Source organism: Coenobita brevimanus, chromosome 22 (assembly GCF_032717465.1).
Source record: "Coenobita brevimanus isolate Jiangsu-jjx chromosome 22, ASM3271746v2, whole genome shotgun sequence".
In the NCBI taxonomy this organism is placed as follows: domain Eukaryota; kingdom Metazoa; phylum Arthropoda; class Malacostraca; order Decapoda; family Coenobitidae; genus Coenobita; species Coenobita brevimanus.
Window position 1 is genome coordinate 10,707,780 of NC_136975.1, and position 17,674 is coordinate 10,725,453.

The following is a 17,674-nucleotide window of genomic DNA, read 5'->3' on the forward strand; positions in this document are numbered from 1 at the left end:
AAGTCTACATTAAGCACCATGGGTTTCGAAACAACTTTTTAAAGAGTGATCTTGTCACCACTTCATCAGCCAATCAGCACTTGGGACACTGAATTTATTTTTTCTATTTTATTTTATTTTTTTAAAATTCCATGATATCAAGTTTTACATTTTGTCTAATAGTTTCTTGAACTCAGGAGAAAATGAACTTTTCGTTTCCTGCCATTATGTGGTGGATTGAAACATTACATTATTATGCTGTTGTATAGGCTTCCCAATGCTGAAGATAAGGATTATATTAATAATTTCTTCGCGGTTACCCAGCGAGTAACATTGTCTGGTGTCAGAACAAACTGACTTAAAACAAGCCAGTAGTTACTCCAAATCTTGGGTTAAAGTGATCTGTTCGTCCCTTCCACTGATTTATTCATCCACTGGACACAACGATGACCTATGTAGCATACAGTACTGTAGGAGATTCGTGGGACCTTTTCATCAGCGATTGATTTTGTATCTTGCATCTTCATCCACTTGGATGCTGTTGATATCGCTTTAATATCGACGTAGTTTACATTACTAATGTACATGAGGATACTGAGGTGTGATTTGTAGAGTAAATCACTAAGGAAGACTCTTGCCTAATTTTTCTGGCACTCTTCTCACCGCTTTGCATAACTTTTAGTTCTCCATCCGCTCACTTTGATGCAGTAGTGTCATGGTGCCAGATATTTAAACTGAATTAAGATCACTTCCTTGTTATGACTGATTTGTTTTCCCAGTTCTTGAAGGACAAAGGAGGTTGCAGTTTTCTCACGTCTCTTGTACCTCCTCCTTAAACAAAACTTGGTTGCCAAGGAAAATAATCGTAGGATTATTAATTCGTTTCCGTAGGAAGGACAAATATAGAGCACTGCGAAAACTTCCAATGTCTCTTGTTCCTTCTGCAAAACAAAATCCGGTTTAAAAGAGAGCCTTGATCTTAATATATCTGAAAATCCTAAACCTAGATCCACACTCTCCCCTGGTCGCATCCTCGTTGGATTAGGAGCATAGACTATGTAGTAAAGACGCATATCCCACCTAAAATTCCTGCCAGTAGGCCATTCAGCATAAGCATTCGCAACTCTGCCAACAGCTGGTCGCATTGATGCTGACTATTACTGACAACTGACAAGATTACATTAGATAAAGTTTTCTTGGTTTCTACATTTAACTCCTTTGCACCCCGTGTCCCCAGTATGGGACGGAACTGCGCGTTTCCATAATTTAATAAAGAAGGGAACACCAGGGTAGGGACCTATGAGCTTCGTGACTATGAGCCAACAGGTGGAGGATGGTACGCTTAGCATCTTTCCAGCAAAATCCCTCACACAGGAACTCTGGGAGAAAAGGGGGTTAAGAGTAACTATACCATACCTTGATTTATGTCTAACACCATTTGTTCACTTATCACCCACTTGGAACATCCTGATTTATTGCTCATATATTTTGTGTACATACTTCATTACTCACCCTGATGTTTGGGGAAATATTTACACTCTTGTTCCTAATTTCCTCACTCAACCTCTCCCCACTCTAACACTATATTTCTATTTTGTCCCGTCCCTCCCGCCATCCTTCTCTGGACAACCTCCACACTTCCACCCACCCACCTTAACCATGACAGAGGTGGTGTGGTTCACTGTGGCAGCAGCGTTGGTGGCTTCACAAGTGTATGAACCCGAGTGGTGTTCACCCAGCTTCTTGAAGAGCAGAGTCTGGGGGAGAAGTGAGAGGTTTACTTGTAGAGAGAATTCAGAGAGAAGAGAAGACTGTATGGAAGTGTGGAGACAATGGAGGGGTATAAGAACCGTATCCTGAGTGACACATGAGGCTTCGTGGACTCTCTCCCCTGGCGATTTGTTATTCTCTTTTACATTATATCTATCTATCTATATATATATATAGTATCCATATAAACTGCCTGAAAACATTAAAGTCGATATAAAAAGGCAATGTAGAAAAAAAAAAATCGCTAAGTAAAAAATGCTACAAATTCTTTGAAATGCCTCAAAGAAGAAACGGGGGAGGAAACGGAGAGATGTAAAGAGGAAGATATAGTACAGATCAATACCATAACAACCATAGCATCAGCAGCTCCTATTCTCATCAACTTAGGAGGTTTCTTAGCAATTGTTCCTTAACATTTTATTATTTATTATTCTTTAGTACAGTTTTGATTGTTTATGATGTTTTTGTAATACCTACATAACCTATGAGTGTATCAAGGAGCCACAATATGCAGAAATAAGCTGGTAAGGAGGAAGTGCTTGGCTGTCTCTTATACTGACGAGAATACAGTTCGATAACTACACCAGTAAAAAGCTTTTGTCAGAGAGGTGCGAGCCAGGGCATTTAGGTCCAAATGCATTGAAATGTCGCCTTACACCCCGAGGATGCCTGGAGTATATCAATGGCTATCTGCCATCCAACTTTCATGCCTTTACGACAAACTGTCCTGCTTGAGGCCCTCTTTTGAAGATTTTCGACATGCTGCACTTGGCGCACGTCACGTGCACCGCGTGGGTGTGATGAATCCTGTCAAAAACGAATCTTAGAGAATTGTGATATCATATGATGCAAACCACCCAGTGATCGTCCCTGTGCTTGCTGAGATATAAGCTACTGAAAAGCGTTATGCTTGGGTCACTACTTGATGAGAGACTCACATGGCTGTAACCCTCCCTCGTAAAAACATCCACCTCATCAGAGTCACCACCTAATTACCTACAATCAATAACCACTACTATCTGCTACTGGCTTATTAACACGCCCCATCCCGACAGATTTTCCACCACTGACTCCCCCCAATCCCGACCAATTTTGGAAAAAAAAAATTTGGCTCAAACCTCCGCTTTTGGTGAAAAACATCGAAAATTCATAGAGAAATCGCTCACCTGAGGTTTAAAATACTCGATACAGGTACCAGTACCCCTTACCCTACTGGGTTTTCTATCAGGCTGGCTCCAAAGAAAACGAGTTCTTTGGGAGGATAACTATTCCACACCACTCATAAACGGTATTTATTTATTTATTTGGTACGAACTTATATGTAGTACGAGAGTATATTGGTTTTCACACAGTAATATAGGCAATATAAGCATTGTTTCACTCACCAAACACATCAACATACCTGACCTTTTTTGGTGACATTACCTGATCATCATTTCTGACTGTTTCTTCCTCTAATGCTAGGTAAACTTTGTCCTCCACATTGTCATCGATTGGGGAATCACTGTGGCCCTGAATTTCGTACTGTGGCACGACATGTCTTTACTGGCCAGGTCACTGGTAACAGGTGACTTGCCGAGACAATGGCGTATGGGGGGGGGAGGTCATGCGAGGTAAGGCATTATCCCTGCCTGGCATCTTGTAGAGGACGGTGTCCCATGTATACATACCCAAAATCACGTGCAAAAATTGAAAATTGTGCAAATTAGGGACCTTGCAATTGATTCGCGTTTATGTACGTCAACGGGACTGACAGTGACAAAACGTGTGGACATATATATACATCAACGGGATGTGGCAGGTTAACAAATATTATTAATACCTATGGTGTATCTGCAGAGTCATAGCATTGCAATCATTACTTAATAATGAACATGACAAGACCATTAGTATCTACCAGTCATTGCTTTTAGTTTGTTACACCCATGCTCGCGAAATGAGAAGGGGTATTGTGTTTTTAACCATGCGTCCGCAAGAGTGTGTGTGTGTGTGTGTGTGTGTGTGTGTGTGTGTGTGTAGTAACTCAAACAGTTTTAACTTGATTATAACCAAACCTAGTGGAAGATTGAATGGACAGTCATACCGGGTGTAGAAACCTTTTGTTTTTTAAACAATAGGTCAAAGGTCAATGGTGCAGGGCTTGGTCAATCTTTCATCTAGTTGTTGTTGGTGGTGTGATCAACCCCAGTCTACCTGGGTGGGCAGACCCATCAACCACAGACATGCAACCACCCCTACATAGCCGTCCTGAACAGTGTTTTCCCTGTGGCCGTAAACGTTTCGCCACAGCAAGGAGTTGGGAAAAATGTGGAAGTTTGGTTCCTGGATGGTTTCTAAATTTGTGTCTCCACCCCAATTACACGGGCACTGTACAAGCTTCACATTACTTCATTATCTGGGTGTATGGTTACTACCCAGCCTTATGACTGGTTTCCTGGTTAGAGGAACATTATATTTATCACTCAGTGATAAGCCATTTGATGTGAAGAGCAATAAAAATTGACAGGAAGGTATCTATCAAATTCTGACCAAATTTCGATTGGAGGTTGCGGGTACAGCACAAAAAACAACAAATTCAATCTTGAAAACAATCAGTCAAATGTCAAGGGCACAGGGCAAGATCAACGTATGATCTGTGAGTATAATTGTTAACAAAATAAAGTAGTTTTCATTCAGTTTTAACCAAACTATTTGGAATGATTGAAGATCAAGGGTGGAGTAAATCACTTGTTATTAATAACAATAGGTCAAAGGTGAAAGTCACTGAGGAAAGTCAACTTCAACCTTTTCTATCTGACAGACCAAACTTAGTGGAAGGGTTGAGAATGAAACAGGAAATATTGGATTCAATTTTGAGATCAGTCATTCAAAGATCAAGATCACAGAGAAAGGTCAGAGGCCAAGGTCACAGGGCAATGTCAGTCCAAACAGTTCTTATCTGGTTTGAACCAAACTTGATGATAACATTAAGGGTCAGGCAAGAATGAAGGGATTCATATATGAGAACAATCAAAGGTTAAAATGACAGGGCAAAGACAAAGTCTGACTCAATAGCTTGAGTACGACCAAGACAACTAAATTAGATTTGATCTGATGTGATTTGAACGTTGGGGATTGGTTACAGATCATCCTAGGCCACTAGTCACAAAAGTGGCCAAAGCAATTATTTTATGTACCACTGTCTTTCCCCAGCCCTTAACCACAGGGAGTGTGCTACATAGCCTCTTGTGCCCCCTCTAAGTTGGTAAAAAATCGCTAAATTAAAAGGGGTACACTCCATGGATGTGCCAGACCTTCAAATTTCGGGTAACTTCAAGTTCGCACTTTCAAAGCTTAACCTGGCTGAGGGGAAACTTCCTCCCAAGTATCCACATCCAGTGAAAATGAAACAAGTGGAACTAGATGACCTGAACACCCTGACATCATAAATCCCTGACCAACACTGTGACTACCTTGAAAATCTTTTTCATGTGCAACAAGGTCTTTGAACAACAACCACAAGGATGTAGAGTAGAGCAAGGAGGAGGGGAATGTCCTGAACTATGAGAACTGAATACCTGGTGAATGATAAATACTGTAATTTTGTTACTTTTATAACTTTTCTTGTTTCAGGACTGAGAGGTTTGTCTGTGATGAGCAAAATTGTTCTGTGGTATCCAGAGTAAACATAAACAGTGCAAAACTGGAACCAAGGGCATGAATTTTAAATAAAACTGTTACACATGGATGAAATTCATTAACCCTTCTCTGCCAGTACTGTAACACTGACACCCACAGTGCCAACAGATTTTCGTTTTTTTTTCTTTTTGTCTAGATAGGTTGGTTTTGATAAAAATCTCATAAAAACACCCAAATTGGTACTCTCAGAAGCCAGGAAGGTCGATTTTGGGCCCCCATCATGACTGCACCTATCTGGTGATGTACAGGAGTAAACCCCGTAGACTTTCTTTTCTTCACAGGGGATCAGGTATTTTTCTCAGGTGTTTGATGATGGTATACTGAAATGTATGCTGATGATCCGAACGAATCCCAGGAGCATGTGGGCACTGTTCTAGGACATTGTGATATGCTATTTTAGCCCTTTTTTTTTTTTTTAATACCGTGTCAAAGTTGACCTGATGCAGGGGCAATGCTTACACACAGTAAGCACTCTGGGTGACTCATAGTGGTCTCCCATGATGCACCACGTTCAAAACTTAATGCTTGGTAAAAAATTATTTCCAGTCTCTCTCAATATTTCGGTTTGCCAATTATTATTATATGCAGTCAAAGTTGACCTGATGCAGGGGCAATGTGCATGCATGGTGTGCATTCTGGGTGACTCATAGTGGTCTTCCGTGATGCATCACATTAAAAACTTAATGCCTGGTAAATATTTCCAACCTCTCTCAATATTTCGATTTTTGGCAATTTCTTGAATCCTAGGCCATTTATAAACGGCTCTGGCACTGCCCACGGCAAAGGGCATGGCCATTTATAAACAGCTCTGGCAGAGGGTGGGTCAAGGAAACCACATTTGGTAGTGTTTGATACTATTTCCTTAAATTTTTAGGGTCCAATGGGGCAACAATGGATAACAAGTGTTGCTAGTGCAACAAACCTTGCCTGACAGCAGTTATTTTATTGCTATTAAATACTGACTTGTTTCTCCCATTTAGCATTAATGCACAGTAAAAGGGATATTGAGTTTGACCTTTCAAGATGACTCAAGGTCAAAAGTTATGCTGCATGAATGCCTGTATGAGACTTCCTACATCTTGGTAATAGTAAATATCTCTATCTTCAACGAGTTTCAAGTTATACCCCCTGAATATGCGTTACCTTGTGTTTGACCTTTCAAGGTCACTTACGGTCTAAGGTCGGGGTACCATATAGAATTTTCTATATGCTGATAAGAGTAAATATCTCTATCTTCAACCAGTTTCTAGTTATAGCCCGCTGAATATCCCTGACCTTGAGTTTCACCTTTCAGGGTCATTCAAGGTCAAAGATCTTGGTGACAAATGAAAGCCCATACTACGAGTTTCTCTATGTTCCTAATAGTAAATATCTCTATCTTCAACCGTTTTCAAGTTATAGCCTTCTGAAAATCTGTGACTTTGATTTTGATCTTTCAGAGTCATTTGATTACCCCCAAATTTAATTACTTTCTTTAGGGACCAGTGCCCACATATCCTGCAAATTTAATGTAGTTTCATTTAGCCGTTATTCTGTAATGGTAGCAACAAACAAACAAACTCGACCCAAAATAACTCGCAGACTCTGTCCGGGCAAGGTAATGCAGTCACCGGTTTCCCTTTCAAAGTGCATTGTATTACCATTAATTTTGTTGTTATAAGGCTCAAGTACATAGAATAAGATTAATTAACCCCTTAACCACGGGGCATCACTTTTGTGGTGCTCAGGAGCAATGGATCATACTGCGGGGTGTCACTTTTGCGATACTGTGTTATTTTGAATTCTCCCAGGCTTTCAAGTGGTGGCTTGTATCATCTATCAGTACTGCCAGTGTCCAACAATAGTCAGCACTGCTAATGTCATCTGTACTCCCATCCATTGTTGACAATTTAGCTATTTATCCCCATTCTTGACTCCCCTCCCTACCTCCCCCCCATTACCCTCTCCTCTTGCCTGCCCGGCCGGCTGCACTAAGCAAATCTTCCCCAGAATTTTCCACTGATTTCAACCATTGAAATAAGCCCTAAGCCCTATTGTTATTGAAAATAATATATACCAAAAAAAAGTAAGGTAACTGATAGTGCCGTACACCTGGAGTTGGCTAATTATCACCTGGCAACACCCCATGTGCACTTGTTCGCTAATTTTCCCTGGTAATTTCCCCTTGAAATATGCCATATAATCTTTTATCATAATAAAAATATATACAGGAAAGGAAGGGAGAAGCCTAAGTGATATTTACATTCACCTGGAACTACATAATTTTCTGCCAATAATTTCACAGCATATAAATAAGCAGCTGTCACCTCGCTGACGTTGTCAACCCTTGGGGGGCCCCATATCCACCTCGTCATTTAGTTCAGCGTTGTTTCTTGAGATGAAAGCACGTAGCACTCGCACCCCTCCATTTCCGCCGCTTCTAGAGGGCCCTGTGACCTCTACCCCTACTAAACCTCGTGTGGGAAGGGGTAAAGGACTAAATGTGGAGCGTGAACTGGCTAATTTATCCATGATAAAGATGGACAGTGACTACAATCTTTCTGATGAATCGTGTGATGAGCCAGTGGAAGAAATAGTGATAAACTACGAGTGCTTCAGTGTCCCAAGTTCATCCTGGCTCCAAGGGAAAGGAGCCCTTATTTACTGGAAGTGACAGTGTATAACATAGTGTAAATAAAATAGAAATGTAAATAATTACTAATATAAGAATATGAGTACAGATACTTGGAGTAATGACAGTCAAAGCTTTGCTCTCTACGCTAGTTTACTGAACGAGAATGAAAATAAACTACTATTACTGAAGGAAACTTATGGATTAATACTGTATATATATATATATATATATATATATATATATATATATATATATATATATATAAGTGTAATAAAGTAATAAGAATATAAAGTGTGAGTGTGTTTATGAATATGAAATGACAGAATACCAGCAGGGAACGAGTGCAAGTGGGAAGCTCTTACGCGCTCGTAATTTTCATTGTTTTCAGAGTTTTTTTTTTTTTTTTTTTTTGGTGTATGGATTCCAAACTATTTGAAAATCATAGAATAGTGTTTCTAGTGATAATATCAGGCTGTGGTAATCATATTACGGGGTGTCGGGAAGTGTAAAGTGGAGACTTCGTTACCCAACTTCAGAAATCTCCACAAGTCCTACGGTACTCGACGAAGGCTCAACAAACATCCCAGGAGAAAGCTGAAGATATGTGCCATATGCGTATTTAATTATAATATTCTAGGACTAATAACTGATTTTTGGCAAATATTTTTACATAGTCTGTTGGAGCGTGAATATTCTCGTGGGACACGCAAGGAGCGCCCAAACAACCCCGCGGTTTAGGGGTTAAAAAAAAAAAAAAAAAGTGTTTCACGGTTTTTGGTGATATAAAGTACATTGAAGGTCAGAAAATTTTTTTTTCATTTTTTTTTTTTAGCGCATTGAAACTTGCGTTACTAGACCCCTCATCTATAGGGTTGAACTCTGTTTTTTTTTTAGTCCTATAAGTTAAAGATCAAGGTTACTCTTTTTTTTTTATGCAGATTAAATTTTGTGAAAGCATTAAGGTAATGCAAAGGATTATGAGATTCGATTTTGAGAATGAATAGTAAAAAGTCATCGCCAAAGGAAAGGACAAATATCAAGGTCACTGGGAAAAGTTGCCATTTTTTTTTTTTTTCCAGTCATCTGAAAGGGTTAAGGGTTAGGAAAATATGACATAAGTTGATTGCGAGAATACTTTGTCAAGGCCAAAATCACAAGACAATGTGAATTATCTGACCCTGCGATGGCTGGTAGGTGCAGATGTTATACTCATTAAGAGTTGTTTGCTTTGACTGCTTGCTTGCTTGCTGGCTTGTCTGTACTGTTTTTAATACAGTAAAACTCAGACCCACATTAACAGCCACAATGGGAACAACTTTACATCTAACTCACTGTTACAAGGAACAACTGACTGTTCACTTCAGCTAGATATTCCATTATGTACATTGTTAATGGACGCTAAGTATAGCTACCGAACTTTGACTATATTTAAACATACTTATAAACATTCACAAAATAATTCTCTCTCTCTCTCTCTCTTTAACACCCACCGAGGAATACTCGCTGAGTTGTTTAATATCAATATTGGGATCGTGTCTGAGATGCTGTCCGTCCTTCAGCCAGTTGATGGTTATCGGGGCATCACCAGAGTTGATGAAGCAAGTTAACTGGGTCCTCTCTCCCTCCTGAAGCTCCCGACGGAAGAACGGCTCGATTTTGGGTGGTTCTGAGGATAAAACAATATAAAAGAGATGAGGAAGAGATGGGCAGATGGGAAGGAGAAACAAAGATAAGAAAATGACAAAGACAAATCTTATGAATGCAGGTTAACTGGATTCTCCTTCCTTCCTGTACGTCTCGACTGAAGTCATGGTTCGAATTTAGGTGGTTCAGTGAATTAAACAAGATTAGAGAGACGACGAAGTGATGGACAGACATGAAAGAGATACAGTGAAAAGAAAGAATCAGAGATTATCTTCACATTTTTAAGAAAATGGAAGAAATGTAAACTATGAGTACTTAGAGTACATTTCTTCCATTCTTCTGAAACCAATTTATATTTCTTAAAGATGTGAAGATAATCGTCTGGCGCACCTAGGAATGTGTTATTTAGCTCCCTAAACCCATGCTATGATTCGATATGAATCACAGAAGAATTGATAAAGTTACGGTGCATTTACTAAATGGGCGAAAACATCTGAGATAAAGCGACCGCCTGACTGCTTGGAATCTTAGCGTAGAGTCTTGTAAACATACCAGTGACCTTCGTTTCCTCCCTATAATTGTTCTTTTTTTTTCTTTGTCTCACAGTAACTTGACATCACTTACATCGGTACTATAAAGGGTTGGTCAGAGTCGAGGGTTATTAAGGGGTTAATAGAATATATTACTGTTTGCATCAATACTCTCTCTCTCTCTCTCTCTCTCTCTCTCTCTCACATATAAACACAAAAACGAGCAAAAGAATGAGCGCTAAATGTACGTTTAACTTTCATCAGAAAGACCTTACCAATTCATATTCCTCCAGTTTATTTTATGTATTTTTCCGACTTTAGGTTAGGTTAGGATTGGTTAAATTATCAGGTACACTTATACTCGGTTGGGTTAGGATTAGTTAAACACAGTCCTTTCCACCATTATGCTAAGGAATCAAAATACAAGAGCTGCCACAGCCGTACAGCTAAAAACAACGGGAAAACTGATTTAAAAAGCAAAATTTATTTATGGGTAATGCATTACAGTATCAGTTATTCATGGGCTACGCAATCACCAGTAAATGTCATTTTCAGGAAGGTGTCGAGAATGAGCGAATTTCAAGAATTAGCGAGGGGGGCTTGGAACGTAACCCTTGACAAATTGGATGGGTGGTTACTGTACTGCATGATACTGTGCAAAGTTGTAATCAGTACAGTACTGTACCTGAATCTGAAAAATACAGGAACTTGTGAACATATAGAAGTGTAATGAAACATTAGGCCTACAAATCACAGATAACACTTCTGGATTGCCGAGATAATTCCAGACATCTGCCGAACAATCAAAGGTTTTCGTAAATGGGACTATTTCTCATAATTGCCGAAATGTCGGATCTACCGAATAATCAGCTGCCGAATAATAGGACTTTTACTGTATATATATATATATATATATATATATATATATATATATATATATATATATACACACACACACACACACCTAGGCTGCTTCCCCAAAGAAAGGGGGTAGCCGAGTCAGGACGATACACTCCCAATTTACATATCCAAACACACACGTTTATTTGCATCTTAGCCCCAAGAGGAGAAGGGACAGATCCTCACTGCACCACACTGCACGAGGGTCAACTGTGCAGTGTAATCAGCGACCTCCACAGCAGGGCCTGACAGCAGGGCTGGTTTACCCCTGCCACAACATAATGGACCCATCCCCTTACCCACACCTGACCTGATCCGCTGATCAGACCAAATGCGGGAGAATATTTCCTCAGGGTTGTGTCACCATTTATTCATTCACATTTTCTCTCCAATTATTCCTCTCATGCGCAGCCACTCCTCCTTGCTCAACAGACATCTCTCTCGCATCTAACGCTCTCTTCACACTGTCCTTCCATCCTATTCTTGATCTTTCTCTCAGCCTTACACCTCTAACATCTGATCTAGTTATCTTTTTCACCAACCGCTCTTCATCCTTTCTCTCCATTTGCTCAAACCATCGCAACACACTCTTCTCAACTCAATCAACCATTTTCCACATAACTCCAGTTTTCCTTCACACTTCATCATTTCTCACTCGATCTATGTGTGTCACTCCACACGTATTCCTCAGACACCTCATCTCCATTACATTCAAACTTTTCCTCTCTGCTTCTTTCATATTCCATGTTTCAGTTCCATATAACGCAGTCGGTACCACTACACCCTCATACAGCCTTCTCTTTACATCCATTCAAAGTGAGCGACGTCTAAACACTTCTTCATTCCTCCCAGTGCCTTTCCTAATTCATTCATTCTAATCCTCACTTCTACATCTATTCTTCCATCTACAGCAACATGCGACCCTAAATACTTAAAACACTCTACCTCCTCAAGCAACTCACCATTCAAAATTATATTCATCCTCCTACCATCTACCAACCTTGTACACTTCATCACTTTACTCTTATTCTATTTACTCTCAATTTCCTTCTTTCACACACCCTTCCAAACTCCTCTACAAACTGTCTCAGTCTCTCCGAATCGGCCACCATTGCAGTATCATCTGCAAACAACAGCTGATTCAGATTCCAGTCTCTACCATCAGCATTCACCAGACTCAGACCTCCACCTAACACTCTCGTATTCATCTCCCTTACAACAACATCCACATAAATATTAAACAACTAAGGCGACATGACACATCCCTGCCTCAGCCCTACTCTCACGGAAAACCAATCACTCACACTATTTCCCACTCTCACACACGCGCTACTATTTACATAAAAACTTTTCACTCCTTTTAACAATCTACCATCAAGTCCATACAATCTCAAAACAGTCCACAAAACCTTTCTATCATTTCTATCATACGCATTCTCTAAATTCATGAACGCCCAAAATACATCCATACCTTCAGTTAAATGCTTTTCATACACCTATCTCACAGCAAGCCCCTGATCCATGCATCCCCTCCCTCTCCTAAAGCCACACTGCTCACCACCAATCACTCCCTCTGTAGCCTCTCTAACTCTCTTAATTAACACACTACCATACACCTAACCTGCAACACTCAACAGACTTATATCCATAAAGCTAATACATTCATATGTCACCCTTACCTATATACACTGGAACCACACAAACTCTTGCCCAGTCAATTGACACCATACTACACACAAAACACACATTCCGCAATCTTACTAACCACTCAGCAATAGTCACTCCACCACCTTTCAAGCATTCCAGAGCATACCCATCCATACCAACAGCTTTCCCTGCTTTCATCTCCTTTACTGCCTCCTGCACTTCCTCCATTGTGATCAAAGTATCATTCATCTCTCCCAACACATATGTTCCTTGCACCCTTCCATTTTCCACAACCTCAGCCTCCCTTTCCTCCTCTACATTTAACAGTCTTTCAAAATACTTCGCCCATCTCTTCCTTACTGCATCCATTTCCATTAACATCGTTCCATCCTCTGCTTTCCCTCACCCTCCTTTCCCAGATTCTCCCCTTCACACCACTTTCACCTTCAAAACATTTTCTTATTCTGTTGAAAATTCTCAGTTAACCACCTACCCCATCTCTCATCTGCTGCCATTTTAGCATCACGCACAGCTCTTCTCGCCCTATTCATCTTCTGCTTATACCTCGCATATGACACCTCATTCTTCCTCTGCAGCCACATTTCATACGCACGTCACTTCTCAGCCACAGCCATATTTACTTCCTAGCACCACCATTCACTTCCCTTTCTTACACCACCACCCACTGTCTCACACCACACACTTCTTCCGCATGCCCCACCACAGCACTCTTAAACAACTGCCATTCCTTCTCCGCACTGCCATTTTCCTGATCTTTCACTGCGTTCTACTCATCTTTCAACTTCTGATGTTCTATCATTTACTCTCTTTTATCCAACTCACTCGCTTTCAAAACCTCCCTGGCACGCCTAACTCTCCTAGCTGTCAACCACCTCATATGTACTCTCAACTTTCCCTCCACCAGGTAGTGGTCAGACAAACATCCACCCTCCCCACGCAAAACGCTCACATCCAGCAGTCTTCCTCTTACATTCCTGGACACAACCATATAGTCCATCAACGCTCTATCAACAACCCTTCCACCCTCCTGTCACACCCATGCATACATATAACGATCTTCTCAAACAAGGAATATCCAATCACCATCCCTCGCTTAATATACATCCGTACCGTATGATTCGTTCCTCATTTTCATTTCTTCCAGGCACACCATGCATACCAATTACACCTTCAGCTGCTTCATTTCCGACTCAAACATTCAGATCTTCCATCAGTACCACATTCATGTTTGCTCCAAAACTCTGCAGACACTCATCAGAGAGACCCCCTGTCTTCTGCATCCCTTTAGTTACCAGGCCCATATGCATTCACAAATAACTACAACTCACATCCAAATTTCGCTATCATTCATAACAGTCTCAATGACACCTTCCATTAAATCACACACCGCTGCATTTCCGGGCTCACTAACAAGGCCATATCTTCTCTTGCCCTTCCTCTATCAACATTTGACATCCTGCTGCTCTGGATGTCTGCCCATTCCTCTCGTCCTTCCTTCCTCTTCTATCGTTCTATCCTTCATTCTTTCCACTTCCTTCGCATGCAGGTGATTTTACACTCTCTTTTCTTTGTCTTTCTTTCCTTTATTCTTTCCCCGTCCTTCTGCCTATGGGTAACTCCACACTGAGTGACAGGCCAAATGGTTTCCTGTTCACCAGGAAACCATTTACTACGCTGGGTGGCAACCATATAACCAAATTATGGCGCTTGATAGTTTACTGGGTAATTAAGATGTTCCAGTCGGATTGAGCCTGTGTAGGTTTCTATCCAAGGGATGGTTGGGGTTTACTGTTCACGTAATGTCACTCAGGGATGAGTCAGGTTGGTCACTCTCATCTCAAATGTCAGGACCAACACTAGATTGGATGATGGAGATATATATATATATATATATATAAATCATCATCATCATCAGTCGTTTGAGTGTCCACTGCAGGACCGGCCTATCCCTACCGATGTAGGGACAAAACAGCCAATGTATCTCTACCAAGTGGCTTAGGCTGTCTAATAGAGATTGTCTGTAGGGTGAGAAGTGCTTATAAATGTAACTGTTGTGTTGAAGTGGCTTTGGATGTGTATGTAGTCTGTGAACCAAGTGTAATCGGCCTGCGCAAGCCGATTGGGTGCAAGGATACTTTATAGTATGCGACACTAGTTCAACCACAGCACCCCTGATGTTCGCCAAAGCAGTATGTGGCCAGAAGAACGCTCCCAAAGTTTATTACCCTGGCGGGCCGCGAACCTTCGTTCTTCAGTGTACAAAAACGCACAGTTTACCAATGTACCTCCATATAATATATATATATATATATAGATAGACATATCGATATATATATATATATATATATATATATATATATATATATATATATATATATATATAGATAGATAGATAGATATATCGATATATATATATATATATATATATATATATATATATATATATATATATATATATATATATATATCTACATCTATATATATATATCTATCTATATATATCTATATATATATATATATATATATATATATATATATATATATATATATATATATATATATATATATATATATATATATATATATATATATATATGGAGCCTCTGTGGTACAGTGGTAGAGTGTGCGTTTCGTACACGGGTGAACCAGGGTTCGCGCCCCGCCAGGGTAATAAACTTTGGGAGTGTTCACCCGGCCACGTATTACATTGGCGGACACCAGGGGTGCTGTGGTTGAACCAGTGTCTCTTACTATAAAGTATGCTTGCACCCAGTCGGCTTGCGTGGGCCGATTACACTTGGTTCACAGACTACACACACATCCAAAGCCACTCCAACACGACAATTACACTAACAAGCACGTCTCACCCTACATACAATCTCTACTAGACAGCCTAAGCCACTTGGTAGAGATACATTGGCGGTATCGTCCCGACTTCGGCCGGGAGAGGCCGGTCCAGCAGTGGATACTCAAACGGCTGATGATGATGATGATACATATATATATATATATATATATATATTGCCAGACCCCTCAATCCCGTTTGGGGTGGCCACAAAGAAATCGCCTCCACGTCGCCCTGTACCCCGCCCTGCTCCCAACTCACACACCCCTCTCTCATATACCTCTCCACTCCATCCCTCCATCTCATCCTCGGCCTCCCCCTCCCTCTTCCCCCCTCCACCTCACTCACATACACTCTCTTCGTCAGTCTCTCACCCTCCATCCTCTCCACATGGCCAAACCACCTCAGTGTGTTCCTCATAACGCTTCCTATCACATCCACATCCACACCACAACGTTCCTTTATATCCTCATTCGTCAACCAGTCTCTCCATGTGACTCCACAGGCTCCTCTTAAATAACTCATTTCCACTGCTCTCACTCTTGACTTGTGTCCTTCCAACAACGTCCAAGCTTCACTTCCATACGTTAGAGCTGGTATCACAATACTGTCATGTAGTAACTTTTTCACTTCCATGCTCACTTCCCTGAATCTTATCACTGCTTTCAAAGAACAAGCAACCTTTCTTCCCTGCTGTACCCTTTCAATCACTTCACCCTACAAACCTTCATCCTTACACATCACACTACCCAAGTACTTAAACGTACTCACATTTTCCAATTCCTCACCATCCAACCTCGCTGTACATTCACTGACTTCATCTCTCTCAAAGACCATCACTCTACTCTTCCCTACATTCACCTTTAGATTCCGTTTCTTACACACTCTCCCAAACTCATCCACCAAGCCTTGCAGCTCCCCTTCCTCTTCACTCAACAACACAGTATCATCTGTAAACAACAGTACAGGGAGTTTCCAAACACTATCCTCTCTCACCAGGGCCACTCCAATATCCACTACCCTACCTTGTACCTCTTTTATCACCCCATCCATGCACAGATTGAACAATCATGGAGACTTGACACACCCCTGTTTCAACCCAACCTTCAAAGAGAAAAATTCACTTTGTTCACCATCCACACGCACTGCAGCCTTAGCATCATCATACATACTCATCACAGTATTCAACAACTTCCCATCCACTCCATATATTCTTAACACTTTCCACAATCCTTGTCTATCCACCCTGTCATATGCTTTCTCCAAATCCATGAAAGCCTCATACAACTTCTTTCCCTTCTCTAGAAACTTTTCCACTAAAGATCTAAGAATGAATATCTGATCTAAACAACCTCTTCCCTTCCTAAATCCTCCCTGTTCTTCTCCAACTAATTCCTCTGTTCTTTCTCTAACTCTGTCAATAAGTATCCTACCATACACTTTTCCTATTATACTAAGAAGACCAATGCCCTTATGATTACTACACACTTCTTTTTCCCCTTTTCCTTTGTACAAGGGAATAAATATACCTGACTTCCACAATCCTCCGGGACTCTACCTTCCTCCCCGGCCAATCTGCGTATCTTCCACATCCATTCTACTACTATCCCTCCTCCATGCTTCAGCATTTCCCCACACACTCCATCAATTCCTGGGGCTCTCCCCAATTTAACTTTCTCCATTGCTTCCACAACTTCTATCCTACTGATTTCTTCCTGTCTTCTCACCTCCCTCCTTCTCATAGCCAGTTCCCCAGCCACTTTTACTCACATTACTTCCATCCTGTATGTTCAACAATTCCTTAAAGTGTTCTCTCCATCTGCTCACTTTTTCTCCCTTCTGCACTAGTAATCTACCATATATATATATATATATATATATATATATATATATATATATATATATATATATATATATATATATATATATATATATAGATAGATAGATAGATAGATATAGGCAATATAAATATATATATATATAGATAGATATATATATATATATATATATATATATATATATATATATATATATATATATATATAG

The 17,674-nt window shown here is 40.4% G+C and overlaps 1 protein-coding gene across 1 annotated transcript in view; it reads right to left on the reverse strand.

Annotated features, from left to right (window-relative positions):
- The window catches only part of LOC145392421 (cell adhesion molecule Dscam2-like), a 331,196-nt gene that overhangs the window by 209,155 nt on the left and 104,367 nt on the right, over positions 1-17,674 (reverse strand). The window contains exons 6-7 of the mRNA XM_080266830.1: positions 9,532-9,707; positions 1,632-1,736 (exon numbers count right to left, since the gene is read on the reverse strand). Coding sequence (XP_080122956.1) covers positions 1,632-1,736; positions 9,532-9,707 — 281 coding nt within the window. The remainder of the gene's footprint in view (positions 1-1,631; positions 1,737-9,531; positions 9,708-17,674) is intronic.